General features: G+C 39.3%; 2 protein-coding genes across 5 annotated transcripts in view; both read right to left on the reverse strand.

Annotated features, from left to right (window-relative positions):
• Window positions 1-2,079: 2,079 nt before the first annotated feature.
• Window positions 2,080-7,699, reverse strand: mlnr (motilin receptor). The gene is made up of 3 exons (XM_044119668.1): window positions 7,613-7,699; window positions 6,045-6,873; window positions 2,080-3,758 (listed from the first exon to the last, which is right to left on the reverse strand). The coding sequence occupies exons 2-3, from the start codon at window positions 6,775-6,777 to the stop codon at window positions 3,451-3,453; spliced, it is 1,041 nt and encodes a 346-aa protein (XP_043975603.1). The 5' UTR covers window positions 6,778-6,873; window positions 7,613-7,699; the 3' UTR covers window positions 2,080-3,450.
• Window positions 7,700-9,581: 1,882 nt separating this feature from the next.
• Window positions 9,582-15,780, reverse strand: part of fndc3a (fibronectin type III domain containing 3A) — a 56,139-nt gene continuing 49,940 nt past the window's right edge. For all 4 annotated transcript variants that reach the window (XM_044119669.1, XM_044119670.1, XM_044119671.1 and 1 more), the window contains 3 exons: window positions 15,585-15,751; window positions 13,577-13,701; window positions 9,582-12,041 (listed from right to left, as the gene is read on the reverse strand). In XM_044119669.1, the coding sequence (XP_043975604.1) occupies window positions 11,718-12,041; window positions 13,577-13,701; window positions 15,585-15,751 (616 nt within the window). In that variant the 3' untranslated portion in view covers window positions 9,582-11,717. The remainder of the gene's footprint in view (window positions 12,042-13,576; window positions 13,702-15,584; window positions 15,752-15,780) is intronic.

The following is a 15,780-nucleotide window of genomic DNA, read 5'->3' on the forward strand; positions in this document are numbered from 1 at the left end:
TTTCTTCAGCTTCACCCAGTCACGCTCAAGGTTGACGGAGCAAAACAGGAAAACAGTATGTGCTCATCATAATTTGCGGAAGTAAACTGGAAGGAGAAACTGATAAAAATGTCTTAAAGGGATAGATTAAAAATATTTATTTTATAGATTAAAATGTATTTATTTGTAAAGAAATTTGTGTATTTTGTTTCAATAAAAGCTCGTTGTTTTACTTTACATCTGACTGTCTTTTTTAAGATTTAAAATCCCTGATTACTGCTGCGTTTTTATGTAACTGGCACAAGACGTTGCCGCCCTCTGGTGGTGGGAAATATAACGACACTGTAAGAAAAGAAAGGAAAATAACTATGGAGGCCTGTTGAGCCATCATATTTCAAAATTTATTATTCAGGTTTTATTGTGGAGGACCAGCTCTGGAAGTCATTTTACTAGTATTCTATAAATTTTATTTAAAATCTAAAATTTCTTGAAGTTTGTTTATGTTAATAAAATCAGCATTGGGGTTGATGTATTATTGTTAATTTACAAAAAAAACAACAAAAAAAACAACAAAAAACTAACAATTTTCACCAGACTTTTGGAAGTGAAACAGGCCTACAGAATCACAGATCCTGCACCATGTTCAAGAGCAGAAATTAGGATTTTTTTTCCCCCTTTCAGTCCTTGCTCATTAAGTTAATCATTGCCTTAAACCTTGTTTCTAGACAGCAGAGCATCCAAGTTGTTTCCATGGAGTTTAAAAGTCTTTCTAGACCTTAAAAATTGAGTTATTAGTTAATAACTCAACAAAGATGTAATTGTGCTTACACATATTTTTTAAAATAAAAATATCTGTGTTAATATAATTTTAATGGCACGTTGGATTAAGAAATGCAAAGCGCCTTGGGTCCTTGTCCTGCTGAAAAATTCAACATTACCCCACAGATTTCCCTTCCCTTTGGAATCAATGAAGAGTTTTTAAATTTGAATTACTTTTGTCCAACAGTGTTTCAAAATTCTGTGTGTAAAATTGAACAGCATCGCCTGCAGTGGGTAAATTAGGACTACTTTTTTTTTTTTTTAGTTTTTTTTTTTTTAGATAAGTTATGAATTTGAAATGAAAGCTCCATAAACTTAAATGATTTTGGAAGGCTCCAGGGCAGGTATATCAACAAACCACTTGTAGCAGCTCTTCATTATCTGGGAAAAAAAAAGAAGAAAGAGCAAAGAACCCAGAGAAGGGTCGTACTGCTTGTTGATCTTTCCCCTGGGTGATGTCAGGTTAGTCTGCTGTGAGATATGAGCTTTAACAAGCTCCTTTAGCTTCTCTGGCAAAGAGCTGAATTACTCTGTTTAAAAAAAAACAACAAAAAAAAGTGGATGAGTCAGCCCAGAGCGACTGCGTCTCTTTGTATTTGTGCAAACCAAGGCCTGATGATTCATCGGCAAAATGCTGACAGCTCCTCACAAAAAAAAAAAACAAGACGCATGACAGCCGGGACGTCGACAAAGAAAGTTCAAGGTTGTTCTATGTGAGAATTTCTTTCCTTTTTCAGGATGGAACACGTAATTCAAACATTGCACTTCTATCAGGAGCAGATGAGACACAAAGGACCACAACTTCTAATTCAATATATAAATTGTTCAAAGTGATGGGATGACTCAAGCTGTGGAGAAAGAAAGTCTTTCTAAGCCTCTGTGGTTCTCTTTGAAAAGCACTGAGGGCAGCTGTTACTTTGAATATGGTGATGCAGGGACGTTGGCTGGAGGCATACATGCAACCCAGAGAACATTTAATATAATAGCTGTGACAGATTACATACGACAGCCGACACGTACGCAGGCCTCAGACCTCTGGGCTCAGGTGGCACCAGCGTCTCACACACAAGCTCACATTCACAGACCAAAGGTGCCCCATTTTGACTTTAAAATGCTTTTATTAAGTTTATATTCAATGTTTCCACACACATACACACATACACACGCTCATGTTCAAGTTCACACTATTAAAAAACTGTTGGTAGCTTTATTTTGTTGTTTTCTTTCCTATAAATCTCAAACAAACAGAATGGTTAAAAATGTTTTTGTCCTCCAGTGAATTGTAAAAGTATTCAACCCCCCCCCAGTCTAGCACTTTTGCTGCGCTAGACCAGCTAAAGTGATACATAACTGTAAAGATGAGGGCAGATTTTAAATGATTTTAAACATTTTTCACCTATAAAAATCTGAAAAGTGTGGTGTGCTTTTGTATTTAACCTTCTTCACTCTTCTTTACTCCTAAATAAAATGCAAACAGTTGCCATCAGAGGCCATTTGTGAGGGTGTCAATTTTTCAGAGCACCATTTGAGAAATAAAAAACCAAAAAACAAAACAGCATCATGAAGACTAAGGAACAAAGATAAAGTCATTGTTGACGGCTCAACCCATCATCCAAATAAAAAAGAAAAGGCTATTTAAAGTAGCAGATTCTGTCGACACTAAACATGTCTGGCCTCTGTGAAAGAGAAATGAAAATGAAAATCCCTGCATGTTGCATCTAATCCTGCACTGACACCACCATGTTTTCTCACAGTGACACACGGTGGTGGTGGCATCATGCTGTGGGAATACTTTTCTCCATCCAGTCTAATTGAGACTGAAACTGAAAACAAGAAAGAGAAGATTTTTGCAAAAAAAAAAAAAAAAAAAATTCCATTTAAAGTTTGGCCTATATTTAAAATACTTTGTGTGGTTGAATACTAACATTGCACTTGACCATACTCATGAGCTAACATGGCAGTGGCAGCATCATAATGTGGAGATGGACATAAACCCCATATTACTGTAAAAGATTTGAGATTTCCAGTAAAATAATCCAAAAATATGCAATTAAAGCTAGAATGCAGAGATTTACATTAAGGCATATTCACTTGTTACAATGGCCTAGTTAAACACATAAATATTGATCTGAATTGTACAGAGCTTGAACTATCTTGCAGAGAAGAATGAGCGGAAACTTGAGTGTGAAGGTGCAAAAGGAACCTAAAATCCTGAAAATACATTGAAGTTTGTGGTTGTAGCCTGACAAAATATGAAAAGGCGGAACAATTCACCAACATAATTAACTCACTGTACATTACAGAAAACCTAGCTATACACCAACATGTATAAATGACACATAAACAGTCATATATTCCACCTAATAACAACCAGTCTTACAACTCTAATGTAATCCAAAAACAACGGAAATAAGTGAGCTGAATTTACAGATATATATCAGATGTAAATAATACTGAACAGTGACTGCATAAAGGTATATCAAAAACTATAATGTGACATTATAGGCGATTATAGTAATCAGAAGGCCATTAAGAAGTAACATTTTATTTTTTTTTTTTTGCATTGAAGAGCCCTGTTTCCCCTCTCTCCGTTTTCTGCACATCCTCACTGAGAATCCTCTTTTGATCTTGAACCCTGAACCGTAGAGAAGATCAGACCCCGGTGAGGCTTTCATTCAGCGTGGAGATGTGATCGATCATACAGAGCTGCCTCTGGCTGCGGCCGGCCTGCCGGGGCCGCTGGTGCAGCAGGAAGAGGCGCTTGGCTGCGGCCCGGTACTTCCGGGACATGAGGTTGTAGACGACCGGGTTGATGGAGGCGCTGAGGTAGCAGAGAACCATGGAGGCCATGTTGAAGTTCTGGCTGAGCATGGCCGTCTCGTAGTCGTCCACCTGGGCGAAGAGGTTTCTGCCGATGTGGTAAGGCAGCCAGCAGATGATGAAGGCCAGCACCACCACCACTGAAAGGCAGAAGATGGAATAGATCAGAACAAGAAGCAAAATCAGTCAGCAAGTGTTTGTTTTACTGCAAAAGGTTACAGTACTTGACCATAAAGGAACCAAAGCAAAACACAGAATAAAATAAATTAAGTTTGGAAACAAGTCAGATGGTTTTAACTAACTTAAAAAGCCATTAAGTGCAGTTGGGTCTCCACCACCTTCCTCTTGGAGGAGACAGAACGATTTGTCTGGTAGCTTTTTTCTACTCTGTGACACAAGCTATCAAACAACAGCACTCAACAGAATCCGACACGATTGTCAGCACATGTAGCTATGTTGCCTTCAGTTATAAAAATGCTGTTTTTTAGGCATAAAATAAATTTGACCTCAGAATTTGGCACCTTGAAATTGGCCTCTGTCTCTTTAAGGAGCTCCTACTCTTTCAGACACTCTGTCTTCAACACATCATCACAAGTAAAAGATTGTGGTGGCAGGATCAAGCTGTGGGAATGTTTTTATTTAGTGACTATAAACATACACCCAGATGGATTAAGATTATTAATTGAGAAAAGCAAAGCAAAAAAAAAGCTCCTTCTCTCCACAGATTGTGTTGATTCATCACATAAGACCAGATAAAAATAAAGAATATGTAAAAAGAAATTCAAGGCGTATGTATGCTTTTGTGAGCAATGCAGCAGCATGCAGCCAACTTCAACAATAACACTATTTATTTTTCATGAAAAATGGAACTAAAGGAGTCAGCTAGAGGATAAATGTCTAGCAGGGAGAATAATCGCCATAAATCCAGCAAAGAACGCAGTGAATGATGTGGGAGCTAATCACTGAGTCACCAGTATTGATCAAGAAGCCCCTGCAGATAAAACCTTCATCAGTTTCTAATGGAGGCACTAATTTCTGTCAGGACAGTAAATGTCAGTCTTGTAATTAAAGGGAGGTGTGTCTGACCTAATTACTTAAAAACAACAGTCGGTGCAGAGCGAGTGGATGCCAGAGTTATGACAGAAGAACACGGATTAAAATAAAAGCTACCAGAACTGCAGTAATATTATAATGGATGCATTCTGATGACACATTTGGAAATAGCGCTCTGATATGGTCACGCTCTTTCACATCCCGCGCAATGTTCCAGATTTTCAAATTAAGATAATCAGCATGTGCAGCGGCAGGACATGATTAGCCTGAGACTAAATCGACTAATTAACCAGATCATATCAACAAGAGAGCACATGGCACCAGCTCTCTCTCTTCATCAAGTCAGGAGCCAAAGAGTGCAACGTGGTGGTGCATGAAGCCCCGCTGGATAATGCTCCTGATGGAGCAGAAAACCAGAAGTCCTGGATTCCAGTCTGTCAGGCTGGCATTTTTACTGCTTCAGCCACGCTGAAAGGCAAACTGACTGTGCAAACAGGTGGATTTCAGCTTTAAAAGCCTCTCCCCTATAAAGGCAAGATTAGAACGTTGTCATTACCAAAATCTGTTTGTTTTAGTTTCAGGGGATGAAAAGCAGGAAATAAGGACGACTTATTTTCTTTTGGTGAAACGGTGTGGAAACAAATCTTTTGTGCAGACATTGCGAGGATTACCTTTTGTTTAATTAGTGAGAAACTGTGGAGGTTTGAAAAATCGACTGTAAGTTCTTTTGTATCTATAAGGTTATTCTCTTAATTTATTTATCTGATACTTGTACAAAAAAGAAAGAAAAAACAGCTAAACTATAAAATTAGTAAATGCAACAATTTGACTTGTTTTCATCCATGTTCATTCAATTTCATTGTGTTAAATCAGAACATTTTTGAACTATGACTGAGGAAAATGACTCATATAATATTGATTTTAGTTTTTAGAAGGTAGTTAACCAATAGTTAATGAACAACTATACACTAAACCTCTGCTGAAGTTTGCAAACATATCAATGGGTGATGTGACTTCAGATGTGGAAGGTGGAAAAAAACAAAACTCAAGTAAGGAACACAAACTTGAATCAATGATGGATGGATGCGTAGAGAAACGGATGAACAAAATGAAATATTTTCTCTGTTTTCCCTCTCATTTTTTCTCCTCATCTAAACTAACGGTTCATTTGTTAGCGACTGTGGAGGAACCCTGTGAATTTCTCTTTTTTCTCTCCCATTTCACTGATTGCGTGTGTCCCTTCGAGTAAAGCAGTTAAGCTTTCTGGGACGTTTCCACTGAGTCACTTTTAAAAATTGAGCTCAACATGGTTGATTAACTCCTGCTGCAGTGTTAAGTTTCACTAAAAACTCCCCTGCCGTCGCCTCACTCACCCAGGATCTTGACTGTTTGTCTGTGGGATCTCTCCCGGGCCAGAGTGCAGGGCCCCTGCATGTCGTTTTTGCTCTTCCACAGCTTGCAGCCGATGGAGCCGTAGAGGAAGATGAGGCAGAGCATCGGGCAGAAGAAGTAGGTGGTGGACACCCACAGCATGATGTGCAGCTGTCCGGAGCTGATGGCGTAGCTGGTGTGCTTACACTGACCCTTGTCGTAGTCGGGGTGTGTGTCGTTATCGTACTCCACCCCCACCAGAAAGAGCGTGGGGGCTGCAGAGACCAGGGCGAAGCCCCACAGGGCGAGGATGATGTACTGGACCCGGCGCCGGGTCACCATGACTTTGCTCCGGAGCGGGAAGCTGATGGCCAGGTAGCGCTCGATGCTCAGCGCGGTGATGTGGAGGATGGTGGCCGAGGTGCAGCCCTCAAAGATGTAGTGGTAGAAGCGACACACCGCCTCCCCGAAAACCCACGGCACGTATTTCCACAGCCGGTAGAGGTCAAAGGGCAGGCAGAGGAAGATGATAAGGTCAGACACTGCCATGCTGGACAGGTACAGGTTGGTGGTGGTCTTCATGTCCTTGAAGTGCTGGATGATGAGGATGGTCATGGTGTTGCCGGTCACTCCGATGATGAAGACGAGGATGCAGATGACTGTAACAGGGATGAGGGTGGAGGTGGGGAACAGGGAGCCCTTGTAGTGGTGATCGTCTGTGTTGTACTGGTCCATGGCCTCCGCTGCACCAGCATGAAGGTCAACTGGAGGTCGGGCCCAGGGTACAACAGTCCCACTGAATGGTGAACGGCACACTGGGAAATCTGGGCGCTACAGTGGTGAGAACGAAAAATGATCAGAAAACCAAACAAGGGCTTTGTTTTAAGTCAAGTTTATTTGTTTAGCACATTTCAGCAACCAAGCAGTTCAAGGTGCTTTACATCATAAAAATATCATAACTACATCAAATAGTCAAGAATTGTAAGAAAAAAAACAGTAAGAGACATTTCATTTGTCAAGTGACATTGTTAAAATCATCAGTAAACATAAAAGAAAACATTTGACTGCTCAGCTCAGTTAATTATTCAAAGCAGTTTAAAAAGTTTCTTTCCAGGGATAAGACTTTTGTATTGCAAAAATTTTATTATTAGTCTTCTGAATTTAAATGAATTCAGCTTTTATATTGGAAGAATCTGAATCAGTTTGATTTTTTTAATAATGCATGAGTTTTGCTTTTGAATAAAATTCTTGGTAAAAATCTAATTTGTTGAGACCTGCCGCTGCATGGACCTCTTAGTTTTGATTCAGACATTTAATCTTAAATTATTTTGTCTTTCACTGATTGTACTGAACTTTTATACACACTGAACTAACTTTGTACTCAGACTGATAACTTAAATATCAGATATTTTTTCAACAAATGACAGTTCAATGCAGCAGGGAATAAATCATAGGTGAAATAAAAAATGACTACGACATGCAAAAGCAATAAATGTGATATAAATTGTTGTAGTAAATAAGTAAATAAATCCTAAAAGTCTAAAGAATGAATATTTGTTGTTGTCTTTACCTGAAAAAGTGAGTTGTTCCGACCCTCCTAACTTTTCCTGGTCTCCGTGTGGCGTTCAGGAGCAGCAGCAGCTGAGGGGTGTTCACATGAAGTGGCAGCGTCCGCCTTAATGCTCAGAGTCCTATTACGGCACACGGAGAGATAATGAAAGCGGCGCCTCCTGTGCAACACCCTGAGGAGTCACGGAACATCAGTGTGTGTGTGCGTGTGTGGTGGGGGTTGCCTGGCGTGTGCGTGTGGATGTGTGTGTGTGTGTGTGCATGAGTAATGATCATAATCAAATGCTGACAGGACGCATGAGGGCAAAGAGGGATTTTAAGGTAATACAGCAGCCCCAGGCCCCCATTATGAATGCTCTCCTCTACATGAAATAATCAGATAAATTATCCTAAATAAAAATAAGTTTTAATTGTGACGATATTATAAATTCATCTACAGTTTCCAATTTGTTTTAGACATCCTTACATATTAAGTATATCAAGATACATATTTTAGTCGTTGACTTCCAACATATACATATGTATATACATGTATAAATAATTATTTTAAAGCCTTTCTGTTATAATCAGTGCAAACCCATTTGTGTCTGATTAATTAACTGATATTGAGGTGAAGAGTGAATTAGTGATGAGAGCAAACTCAGCATAAAAGGGTCATAGGGAAAACTGGCACTATGGAATTAAATAATACAAAGTATTGATAAATCAATACAAGATTCAGGAACAAACTGGAATACAAACTATTGATAATTTTCCTGCTTTAAATTAGAAATAGAAAATACAATGTATATATTAAAAAGAAGCAGTTGGAGTTGGTGTTGAATGTGTACAATTTATATATAAAGATTATTTTTATGTTTATATAATAAATTTGAGCGTTTTTAACAAATAAGTGTCCAATTCAATATCAAGTTTCCGTTTTGAAATATTCCTTTAAATCTGCATGTTTTTTTTTATTTTATTATTATTGTAGGAGAGGATTCTGTAAAGAAACTGGCTGCTCAGGCTGATGCAACAAGCAGGGATGCATTTTTAGTTCCAGATCAACAAGTTTCTTTTGTTTTTATGTCCGCAGCAGCATCAGTCACTGAAGACCGCTGTCTTCTGTTGAGTCAGAGCTTTTCCCAATAAACAAACCTTTGCAGCAAGAGACACAGACTTCAGAGTTTATTGCGTGAACTGAAGTAACCCGTCTCAAGATGAACTACTCAAACCTCGGAGGGTCAGCAGGCGCCCTCTCCTCTTGCCCGCTCTGTTGCCGTTTGCTCACGTCAAAGCAACACAACAGGAGAAAATTGCCGTGTTTTCTTTTAGGAGTTTCCAATTCGTCTCTCATCCTGAGCCAATGCTGAGAACAATGCAGAGGGAGCAAGAAGCGAGCCCACTTTCACCCTCATCCATCACGGAGGCTGCGGTTGCACCATTAGGGCGTGTTCGGGCTGAGAGAAGGAGCTGCTGCATCTTTATCAGCGTCTTCAGGATGAACTCTGAAGACCTCTGAGGAGCTGACAGAGCGCTTCGCTCAGTGGTTCAGGATTATTTTTAAAATACTTTCAGGTGTAGTTCCTTGATTTGAGACATCTAATATCAAAGAGAGGTGCATCAACGTTATTTATTGTCATTATTTATGTTCAAACAATTATACTGTAAGAATGAAAAACAGCGTAAGAAATTAGGTAAACCACAGAAATGGCAAATGAATTATATACAAAACCAAGAAACATGATTGGGTTGCGTTTTCTTTTTACTTACTGTAATGCCATAAAACAGCTGAAACAGTCCAACATATGAGCTATGCATTTAATTGATTGTGCCTGGAAAATACATAATACCCTCTAAATCTTTGAAAACGAGACAACGAAGCTACGTGGACTAATAAATACTGACATAAAACTGAACCCTGCGAACATATTTCAGGTGTTTTTGTTTAGAAGCAAAAGGAAACCAAAGAGAGGCGCTCAAACTTCAACCATGATGAAGAATTATAAATCTTTTATTGTGCATGGATCCTTTGTAGATATCATGGCTATACAGATACACTATAGATACATATCTATGATTATACATTTTTCCCATAACGAACATTGTAAAGTGATATGTCTGGTAGTATGTATAGTATAACAAATCTTTTTGGAATGTACGGTGTATGAGGTAACTGCAAACATTAAAATTACATAAAAATGGTCTTTTATTTTTGTGCATATTTTACTGATTTTTTTTATTATTTTTTTTTACTTTTTTAAATCTCTCCAGCCAAAAGGCAGCAAGCCCAACGGTGAAGAGGTGTTAAAATGGCACACTTTGCAATCGCTATCAAAAATAGGAATTTGAATCATTTCAGTGACAAAGAAAAGACGTCAGAATGTCTGAAAGACCAAATCATGTAATTACTCAGAATGTTTTGCAAGGTACCTGCGTTTCATTTCTATTATTATTTATTTTTTTTCTTTTACAGCGGCAGCAGCGGAGATCTGCTAAACAACACTAGACCTTACAGCCAGATCACCACTGAAGACGACTCAGTGTCAGCAATCTGTTACAAATACTCAACGTACAGAGAAAAGGCAAATTTTAGATTTGCATTATAACACATTTATGTATCCATCACTTGCGTTCCATGATTTGTGACTACTCAGGATTGTTTTAATCTTCTGTGGAGAGTATTAACATATATTACTTCAATATTATAAAAAAATATACTTCACACATGTATGAACCGAAAAAAGGAACAAAAAAAAAAAATCTAAATATAAAGAACTACTTTTCATTTTTCTCAGGATTACATGTTAACTAACTCCTAATGAATGCTGAAAAATAAAAGGAAATAAAACACATTTTAGTGTTTTCTAGCACTAAAAAGGAGAACATCAAAACTTGAGAAAATTAAGAAAAAAAATTATACTGTTTTTTGCCCCCCCTCTCCAATTAAGGCCTCTGAAACAACTGGATTACAGATTTTTTTTTCTTCTTTTTATTCCTGCTTATAGATGAGCTGTTTCAGTGACACGTTATGCGATACTAGGACTTTTAAAACACCCAAAACACAAGTAGGGCTTGCACAATCTCAAAGTGTGCTCTATAAAATGCATCACAAGACCAAAAACAAATGCAGTCAGTCAAGATTTTCTTCCACTAATGTGCAAAAAATCAATTACCAAAGAGAAAAAAAAGTAAAACATATGAGAAAGCGTACATTTTTTGTGCTGAACGACAATATTTAAGAGAAAAGCAGCTGCATGATTGTAAAACAAGCTACAGTATAACTATATGATAGTAAAAATAATTAGAATTCACTGTTAGTTTGGTTTTTGTTGTTTAACTTTACGATTTGATTGTTGTTTTTTTTCTCCTCCACAAACCCTCCGAGCCTCGTGTCCTCGCTGTACAAAAATATACGAACATTTCTCCAGTCGTTTTTGCATCCTTGAACATTCTGAACTTGAGAAAATTGAAAAGTGCTAAATGAACGCTCTGTAATGTGAAAGAGATTTTCTGTGACTCCCGCATGGGGTAGAGTGGGGTGTGGAGTTAGGTTCCTTCATCTGGGCGTGAAGCCCTCCCAGCCGTCTGAGCTGTGGCACAAACTACATAGAGAACACACACGCACACACACCTCACTGTGCAAACACTGGCCATTCAGGTCCCACAGTCAAAAAGCACGTCGGCTAAAGACAGAACCTACAAACTATTTTTTTTGGAACACATCTATCAAAAAACAGCTTCATACTGGACACAGAAATGGAAATATAAATATGGACAGTTTCTATACATTTAATAAACGCGCCGTCTTCCCCCGAAATGAACCAATATGCTTTCAGAGTTCGGCCGATCGCTATAGATTAGAAATCTGAGCTGAAACCACAACTTTGGGACAGGGTGACGGAGTCAGGAGAGTCTGAAAGGAATCACAGGTGCCAAATGAGATGTTACATCCTCCATTTATAAACACACATCCTGCTGCTGCACCCCGTTTCGGATAATGTGATTATGCCGTCCAAACCGGAAAACAGTTAAAGTACAAAACAGAGAACACAAAACAACAGAGAGATGGAGGGGAGGAGGGGGAGAATAAAGCTATAATCCTGCAGCCGGGCGGCGCTGACTCCTCACTTAATGACAAAGTACTGGATGACAAAAGCGATGAGGATGGCGATTACGGCGAAAACCATGAGGAGGAGGAAGGCGCACTGCTCGTCCGTGAGGCTCTGTCTGGTTCTGATGGACTCTGTCCCGGTCCGGGAGCCGGGGCCCGCCGTGCCGCCGCCAGGCGCCGTGTCGTTGCGCTGCTGAGAGAGGGTCACGGTGGGGCTGTAAGGGCCGCTCAGCTCCGTGGCGTCCTGGCACTGCCGGATGGCGCACACGCGGAAACGGTAGTCACTGCTGGACTGCAGGTTCTGGACGTGGAAGGATGTGGCAGAACCTTTAAAAGTCTTTGGAAGGGAAAAGAAAATCACATAAATAATTCATCCCAGAGGGAAATTGAATGTTGTTGTAACTCATTATACAATTTTCTTCACAGAGTTGTTGCAGAGAATCTCAAAGTTGGAAGTACTCAGAGGCTATAATTAACGTGTTCCAACTAAAAACGCAAAATAGTTTTTGATGTGAATTTCTTTGATCCATAAATTAGATATGTAATATTTTAATGAAAGAATGTGGCAGTTGTTTTTGGTTGTAGTTTCCTAACTTTGTGGGTATATGGAAAAAGTTGCTGGATGTTTTAGTCCTACTTACTTTTATCTTAACTAAAAACCCACCTGTTTCGGATTGTATTACAAACAAAATCAATTACAAATTTAATGATGGAACTTGACTTAATGTAATATTTTGATTGTTGATTCTATGTTGCATTGTGTTTCTGTGTTTGATTTGATGTAAAGCACTTTGAAATGCCTTGCTGCTGAAATGTGCTATACAAATAAAATTTTATTTGATTTTAAAGTTTTCTCCAAAACTGACATGCCAGTCAGAGTATTGATAAGAGAAGCAGACAGCCAGTAGGGTTACAACTGATTTACATCACGACATATTTGTGTGTCAGAGCAGCAGAGTTGAAGCCTAGAACAAAATCCAAAGAGGGGAACATTTTCAATCAATACTTTTAAAAGTGATTGTGAGATAATTACTCACCCAACTGCTTCCCACAAGCTGGATTTTTATTTTTAGCTATGACTGACCACTTAAAGACCAGAACGGATTCTGATTCATATTTTTGGTGATATCATGAAGCCATCTGCTTTTAGATGTTTGCCAACCGCCTTTCTGAGTCGGATCTGAACGCATCCTCAAATTTTCTTCACAGAGAAAACCACCAATAAAATGAAAACAACTGAATTGCAAAATTAATATACTTTTTTAGACAGTTTTAGCTTAATTACTGGTCAGACTATGTTGATCTTTCAGCAAAGGGCCTTTTAATGTCTGCATTCTCCAGTTTATAATTAATCGATTACTAAATTAGCTGAAGATCATTTCAAAACGCGATTAATCCAATTAATTCATGGCTGGTTTACACGACATCCTTCCAGTAGAACTCTGCTTCAAGAATGTCTCCTCTTAAAATCAGATGTTTAACCCCAATGAGAGCGACAATAAGAATAAAACAATGAAGACATAATTCAGAAGTCGCATCATTCAGCTTTCTGATTCAATTGCCGGCATGTGAGGCCACATTAGCATAGCCCTGCAGCGGCCATCATTCCACGTTAACATGGCTGCAGGCCATCATGAGGGATGAATGTGCTTGGCAGGGGCGAGACACCTGGGATGCCTCATGGATCAATGACCTTTGCATAATGGGCAATTTAAATCCGGCAGTGACAATACAGAGTGCTGCAGCACCGCAGTGACAACAACACGGCCCAGAACCCATCTGCATCCTGATCTGCACCAAACCGCCTCTCTGAAGAACGATGGGTCCGCTGAAGTTAATGGGAGAAGGATGAGGTGAGGAAGGTACTGGTACCTGTTTGAACTCTGAATTTCCCATCATGCTCTGCAGGCTGTAGATGACCGGGTCCCCCTTCATGAGCGGCAGGGCCTCCCATGTGACTTCGCAGGAGTTTTCGTCGAGACGCTCCACTTTAGGGGCTGAAAGTGGGAAAACAGGAAGACGCATGTCAATGTAGCAAAGAGGAATAATGCAGTGAACATTCCCCAAAACTCTGACATCATACCACAGTAAAAAAAAACGCACACTGCGAAAGCCTAAAATCTTAGTATTATATCTAGATTTTAGCACAAATATGCTAGCACACTTGAAATAAAACTTGCAAGTAACTTTGAGCAAGAAATTTGAGCTTGTTTTAAGCCAATAATTCATAAATATTGATAAAATGTACTGGTTCTGCTGGCAGGTTATTTCACTTCAAAAAATGGGAATATTGTCTTTTTATAACACAAAAAAATCAGCCAAATGAAAACAAAAGCTGCGAGTTTAAGAGACTCAAATCTGTTAAAATACTCAGATCTGGTAATCTAGCTCATTCACCTCAATAGACTGCAAGATGCTAAAAGAAGCCTTCAAAAACAGTAACATGTAGCAAACTGGATAAATTTAACTTGCACACGGAGAGTGTGCAAGAAGGAAACCCTCTTAATAAAAACACAAAGGCATGATTAAAATATTCTGAATGCAAGAATTTTTACGATACCTGAATTTAGAACTGAAATGTTTAGACTTTTAGGTTATAGAACAAGTGCAGCTTTCCACAAAGAATGTATGTTTCCAGCTATAAAGAATAGAGGTGGTAATGTAATATCTGTATCCAATAAAAATATTCTATTTCACTACCTGTTCAACACATTGGAAGAAAGCAACCACACCGTTGATTTCAACAGTGATTCGGTTAAAATTCTTTAACTGCATCACTGTCACATGAGCCTCCTGCCCACCTCCTTCAGAAACAAATGGCAACAAGGTGGAAATAAATACCGCTTGTTGACAGAGGGCCCATTATATTTATTGGAGCGACACAGTATGCAAAACAGAAAAAGAATAATATGAGCTGATATATCGTGCATCCCTTACTAGTACATTTTCAATTCAACTAAAATGCGGACAACATATATAATGTGTTCAGTGATTTTTGTTCAATATGAGATAAAGTGGAACCTCACAGCAGGTCTGAGTTTTACAAAAATCAATGACCGGAAATCAGCTGTATAACTCTGATTGCAGCATTTAATTATGATAGTCAGGTTGTTCTAAACCAGGGGTCTCAAACTCCAGGCCTCGAGGGCCGCAGTCCTGCAGTTTTTAGATGTGCCACAGGTACAAAAACGCTGGAATGAAATGGCTTAATTACCTCCACCTTGTGTAGACCAGTTCTCCAGAGCCTTAATTATTCTATTCAGGTGTGGTGCAGCAGAGGCACATCTAAAACTTCCAGGACTGCGGCCCTCGAGGCCTAGAGTTTGAGACCCCTGTTCTAAACAATGTAATTATAAATAAAGATTAAGAAACACATCCAGCTTCTTCTGACTTAAGAGGTCCACAGCTATAGCTTACTCCTCAACAGGAAGGGGGCATTTTAAGCCTCTAACTAAACAGTTAAAGTGCCTTTTTGATCTCAAAACAGTTAACTATAAGTGAACACGTTAGTAAAAATCCTACTCTGAACCCTCTTTACTCTGAAAGTGGACTTCACAAACAGTGTTGAGGAACACAGGCTATCAGAAACATGACTGCCAGATACAAAAGGGCTTCTGCACTGACAATAGAGCCTACACCCTCATTATTGACTTCGCTGTGGGATCAAAAGAGGCTTTGCAGAGTCCGACAGCGAACAGACCACAAAGCCGAACAACCGCTTTCCAGTTGACAGCCGACACGTCTGTGGCTGGCAGCCCTTCTTCGAGTAAAAAGCCCAGCTTTGGTCAAATGGGGTTAAAAGCTGAGCACATTAGCTGTGAGCAGGACGGGTCTGTGGAACAGAATGAGAAGAAAAGAAGAGAAAGAAGTTGAACAGTACCTTTCACAGGAGGCGGAGGAGAGCGTGGGGTGGTGAATGTGTAAACACTGGAGAAGGGCCCTTCGCCCGCCTCGTTAAAGGCCTGGATGCGGAACGTGTAAGAGGTAGACTCATTAAGCCTCTGGACTTTGTGTGTGTGGCATGGTCCTTTATACAAGGAGATAAATCTGCAATGACAGGAGCATGAGGAAAGGAA

Source organism: Gambusia affinis, linkage group LG06 (assembly GCF_019740435.1).
Source record: "Gambusia affinis linkage group LG06, SWU_Gaff_1.0, whole genome shotgun sequence".
Classification (NCBI taxonomy): domain Eukaryota; kingdom Metazoa; phylum Chordata; class Actinopteri; order Cyprinodontiformes; family Poeciliidae; genus Gambusia; species Gambusia affinis.

What these genes read in the sequence shown, in the direction of transcription:
- mlnr (XM_044119668.1), bottom strand. Translation starts at nt 6,777, where the DNA reads ATGGACCAGTACAACACAGACGATCACCACTACAAGGGCTCCCTGTTC. An exon ending in ACAAACAGTCAAGATCCTGG is followed by an intron (nt 3,759 to 6,044) that starts GTGAGTGAGGCG and finishes TCTGCCTTTCAG; the next exon opens with TGGTGGTGGTGCTGGCCTTC.